At 39.9% G+C, this 4994-nt stretch overlaps 1 protein-coding gene across 1 annotated transcript; it reads left to right on the forward strand.

The window, feature by feature from the left end:
- Positions 1-1625: 1625 nt before the first annotated feature.
- Positions 1626-2579, forward strand: LOC102422406 (olfactory receptor 7A5-like). The gene has a single exon (XM_006099685.1). The coding sequence runs from the start codon at positions 1626-1628 to the stop codon at positions 2577-2579; it is 954 nt and encodes a 317-aa protein (XP_006099747.1).
- Positions 2580-4994: the final 2415 nt, after the last annotated feature.

The following is a 4994-nucleotide window of genomic DNA, read 5'->3' on the forward strand; positions in this document are numbered from 1 at the left end:
CTACAACAAGACTGTGCACACAGTCCACACAGGGGTGCACCTAGAGTACCCAGCTCAAGTGACTGAGGAGGCTGAGCCACTGGGCCCTACAGGACACCTACTATGCAAGGCCACTTTACCAATTCCAGGAGACATAGCAGCTCTACCTAATACATAGAAACAAACACAGGGAAGCAGCCAAAATGCAGAGACAAAGAAACATGTCACAAATGAAAGAACAGAAGAAATCTCCAGAAAACAAACTAAATGAAATGGAAGCAAGCAAACTACTAGATACAGAGTTCAAAACAATGGTTATAAGGATGCTCAAGGATCTTAATGAGAGCTTAAAGGGCCTTAGTGACAATTTCAAGAATCTTAGTGAGAACAGCAAAAACATGAAAAAGGACCAGTCAGAAATTAAGCATACACTAACTGAAATAAAGAAGAATTTACAGAGATTCAACAGTAGAATAGAGGATGCCAAGATTCAAATCAGCTATTTGAAATATGAGGAAACAAAAACACCCAATCATAAGAGCAAAAAGAAAGAAGAATCAAAAAATATGAGGATAGTGTAAGGAGCCTCTGGGACAACTTCAAGTATACCAACATTTGCATTATGGAGGTGCCAAAAGGAGAAGAGAGAGAGCAAGATATTGAAAACCTATTTGAATAAACCAAAGAACTTATGCACTTATATGCATAGCCCATGGACACGGGCAATAGGGTAGTGAAGACTGGAGGGGTGGGGGGGTGGAGCTTGGAAGGGGCTGGGAGGAAGGGAAAAGGAGGATGGAAGATATCTGTAATACTATCAACAGTAAAAAATATATTTTAAAAAAATAATAATGTCAGAAAACTTTCCCTACCTGGGGAAAGAAACAGACTTACAACTTCAGGAAGTGCAGAGAATCCCAAACAAGAGGAACCCAAAGAGGCCTACACCAAGACACATCATAATTGAAGTGCCAAAGGTTAAAGTCAAAGAGAGAATCTTAAAAGCAGCAAGAGAAAAGCAGTTAGTTACCTATGAGGGAGTTCCCATAAGATTGTCAACTGATTTCTCAACAAAAACGTTAAAAAAAGACAAAAAATATGAACAATAAAATGGCAATAAATACATATCTATCAACAATTGAATCTAAAAATCTAGATAAATGAACAAGGAATCTAATGAATAAAATCAACTGATGAATAAAACACAACCAGAGGCATGGAAACCTGGAACAGACTGACTAATCTCAGAGGGAAGCAGGGAGGGGGAGCAGGAAGATATTAACCAAAGAAGTTATATGCATATATGCATTACCTATGGACACAAATGGTAGGGTGGTGAAGGACTGGGGTGGGGTGGGAACTGGGTGGAAGGGTGTAATAGGGGGAGAAAGGGGAACATCTATAATACTCTCAACAATAAAGATTTGAAAACAAAATAAAAACACTGTGTAATCCATGGCCACCTTGGGGAAAAGGTCTGAGGAGGACAGAAAATCCTAACCAGAGTTGTCATGGGCTGGGTTGTGTCTTAAAGGCCATGATACATACAAAAAGTATAATTGTAGTATTTCAACTATGTTAGTAATGGCCATTTGTGTAAAAACTAACCATGCTACTTTTTCTATCCTACTAGTCACCTTCATCACATGGGACGAGGCAATGATACCCCAATTTCAGAATTTCTTCTTCTGGGATTTTCAGAGGAACCAGTTTTGCAGCCCCTCATATTTGGGCTTTTCCTCTCCATGTACCTGATCACTGTGTTGGGAAACCTGCTCATCATCTTGGCCGTCAGCTCAGACTCCCACCTCCACACGCCCATGTACTTCTTCCTCTCCAACCTGTCCTTGGTAGACATCTGTTTCACTTCCACCACCGTCCCAAAGATGCTGATGAACATCCTGACACAGAGCAAAGTCATCACCTATAAAGGTTGCATCACCCAGATGCATTTTTTCATACTCTTTGCAATGTTGGATGACATCCTCTTGACCATAATGGCCTATGACCGCTTTGTGGCCATCTGCCACCCTTTGCACTACATGGTCATCATGAACCCCCGGCTCTGTGGACTGCTGGTTCTGGTGTCCTGGATTATGAGTGCCCTGAATTCCTTGTTACAAGGCACAATGGTATTGCAGCTGTCCTTCTGTACGGACTTGGAAATCCCCCACTTTTTCTGTGAACTTAAACAGGTGGTCCAACTTGCCTGTTCTGACACCTTTCTTAATAACATGGTGATGTATTTTCTAACTGTGCTACTGGGTGCTGGTCCCCTTGCTGGTATCATTTACTCTTACTCAAAGATAGTGTCCTGTATACATAGAATGCCATCAGCTCAGGGGAAGTATAAAGCATTTTCTACCTGTGCGTCTCACCTCTCGGCTGTCTCCTTATTTTATGGTACAGTCTTAGGTGAGTACCTCAGCTCTGCTGCTACCCACAGCTCTCACTCCAGTGCAACAGCCTCAGTGATGTACACTGTGGTCACACCCATGCTGAACCCCTTCATCTACAGTCTGAGAAACAAAGACATAAAGAGGGCCCTGAAAAGATTTTTTGGAATGGCAGGTACAAAGGGGACAATCATCCTGAGTTAGAAAAAGTGGCCTTGATTTTGAGGCTCCAAGGCTCAAAATCAGAAATTGTGATTCTTTAATCAGACTGTGGTTTTTCAGACCTGCTCCTTTTATTTCTGTCCTTGAGTTTCCTATCTTTGTTGTAACTTCTCTATACAATTTCAGGTACCATTTTATTAAGCTTTCTGCTTTGTCTATTATGTAGACAGTTTTTCCCTTTGTCCTTTTTTCCAACTGTGATGAGAAATATTTGGAAATTTTCATTTACTTCATAGGCAACATTGATGTCTTAACAATAAGTTCTTCTCAAATGACATATATCATTGTAAGTAATTTGTTCTGTGTTCACCATGTGTCCCTCATTCTTTGTACATCAGTACCTTAACTGATCTTCCAGATACTGTAGACTTTATGATTGTTCCCTATACGTCTCCATCTATTGATAGTGATGCAATAGGATAGGGATGCCTGGGCACTGGCCTGGGTCCTACTACTTGTTCCTCAGACCAGAGTAAATGTTGTGACTAGATAGATCCTTATGGTCCTTATTACAATGGAAACAACCATCATAGAGCTATGAAAATGTAAGCGTTATTACTCATAGGTCCTGTAAGCCCAAAAGCCGTACAGAAAAGTGTGTGTGTGTGTGTGTGTGTGTGTGTGTGTGTGTGTGAAAAAGAGAGACAGAGGGAGAGAAAATGGACTTTGACTGAAGGGCTCTGCCTTTATTGGAGGCCAAAGGCAGGGTTTTGTGGGTTTGCTTTTTATTTAAAACAGGAGTTGGAATTAGGGCAGGGGAAGGAAAAGCAGGGTCACCCCTATGGTCAGTTATCTAGGTTACTCAGGGTTTTCTAAAAGGGGAATTTTATAATATGTTAATTCTTGTGTAAAATTCACAAAAATTCTATATGTAATTCCAAATAAACTTTGCTCCCTCAATATATCCATTGTCTAATGTGAACTTTCTCCTTTTGCTCATATTGAAATTGCTTCTCATTAAAAATAAAATTGCATATATTTCAAGTTCCAAAACAAAATAATTAAATCAAAGCCTATATAATAAAGAGCTAATATGCTAATTAGACTGGACACCGGAATGACCTTCTGGAATGACCAGTGGGTGGGGGGCGGAGCTACAAGGCAGCCAGGGCCACGAGGGCCTACTCTTGCACAGATTTTGTGCATCGGGCCTCTAGTTAAAAATAAAAGGGGAACTTCATGGGTGGGGGAAACATGAGTGCTTATGTAGTAGCTGTTTTGTATTCATTAAAAAGATTCAGCTCTATGGCAGTAGCTAAAACCTTGCCACATGCATTCCTGAGAGAAACATTTCACAGTATCATCTCTCATTGACTATTCACATAAAAATATTATTTAATAAGTCTAAGAGAGAATACTAAATAATTTTACTTTGCAATTATTTTATTCCTGGTGCAAATGTTTATATTTAGGGTTAAAGCCTTTTACTTCACTGTAAATTGTGCAAGCTCTTTACACAGTTTATAGCGTGAGAGCTGGTTTTTTGTTGTGGTTTTGAATTCCATACTTTCAAACAAAATTGGAGTTTCTGTCAAAGTTTTTTAGTGTTTGACAGTGTATTATTTTATATGTGTGTAGATGTATTGGGGGAATGTGTGCATTTTATAAATTTTGTGTGGTCAGTTCTGTCAGTCAGTCATATTATGTCCCCCCATTATATTTTTTAATTTAATTCTTTATTGTTTAAAGTATTACATTTGTCTCCTTTTTCCCCCATTGACCTCTCTTCGGTCATTCCCCCCCTCCCCTCCAACCTCCCCAGCACATGTCCTTACCCCCCTACTGTCTGTGTCCATGGGTTATGCTTATATGCATGCATACAAGTCCTTTGGCTGATCTCTCACCACCCACCACCCTCCCACACACCTTCCCTATGAGGTTGGATGGTCTGTTCAATGCTTCTATGTCTCTGGATCCATCAACAAAACAACAAGAGAGCCCACTGCATGGGAGAACATACTTGCCAATGTTACTAATATATCCGATAAGGGTTTAATCTCCAAAATTTATAGGGAACTCATACAACCTAACAAAAGGAAGACAAACAATCCAATCAAAAAATGAGCAAAGGACCTAAATAGACCCCTTTTGAAAGAGGACATACAGAAGCCCAAGAGACATATGAAAACATGCTCAATGCCACTAATCATCTGAGAGATAATCAAAACAATGAGGTACCATCTCACACCTGTCAGAATGGCTATCAATAAATCAACAAATGACAAGTACTGGCGAGGATGTGGAGAAAAAGGAACCCTCGTGCTGCTGGTGGGAATGCAGACTGGTGCAGCCACTGTAGAAAACAGTATGGAATTTCCTCAAAAAATTAAAAAATGAAACCCCCATTATATTTTTTAATTGAATTTATTGGGGTGATGTTGGTTTGCAAAACCATAC

This window comes from Myotis lucifugus, unplaced genomic scaffold, assembly GCF_000147115.1.
Source record: "Myotis lucifugus unplaced genomic scaffold, Myoluc2.0 scaffold_280, whole genome shotgun sequence".
NCBI classification, from domain to species: Eukaryota; Metazoa; Chordata; class Mammalia; order Chiroptera; family Vespertilionidae; genus Myotis; species Myotis lucifugus.

Excerpts from the sequence above, each read along its gene's own strand:
- LOC102422406 (XM_006099685.1), top strand. The coding sequence starts at position 1,626 with ATGGGACGAGGCAATGATACCCCAATTTCAGAATTTCTTCTTCTGGGA.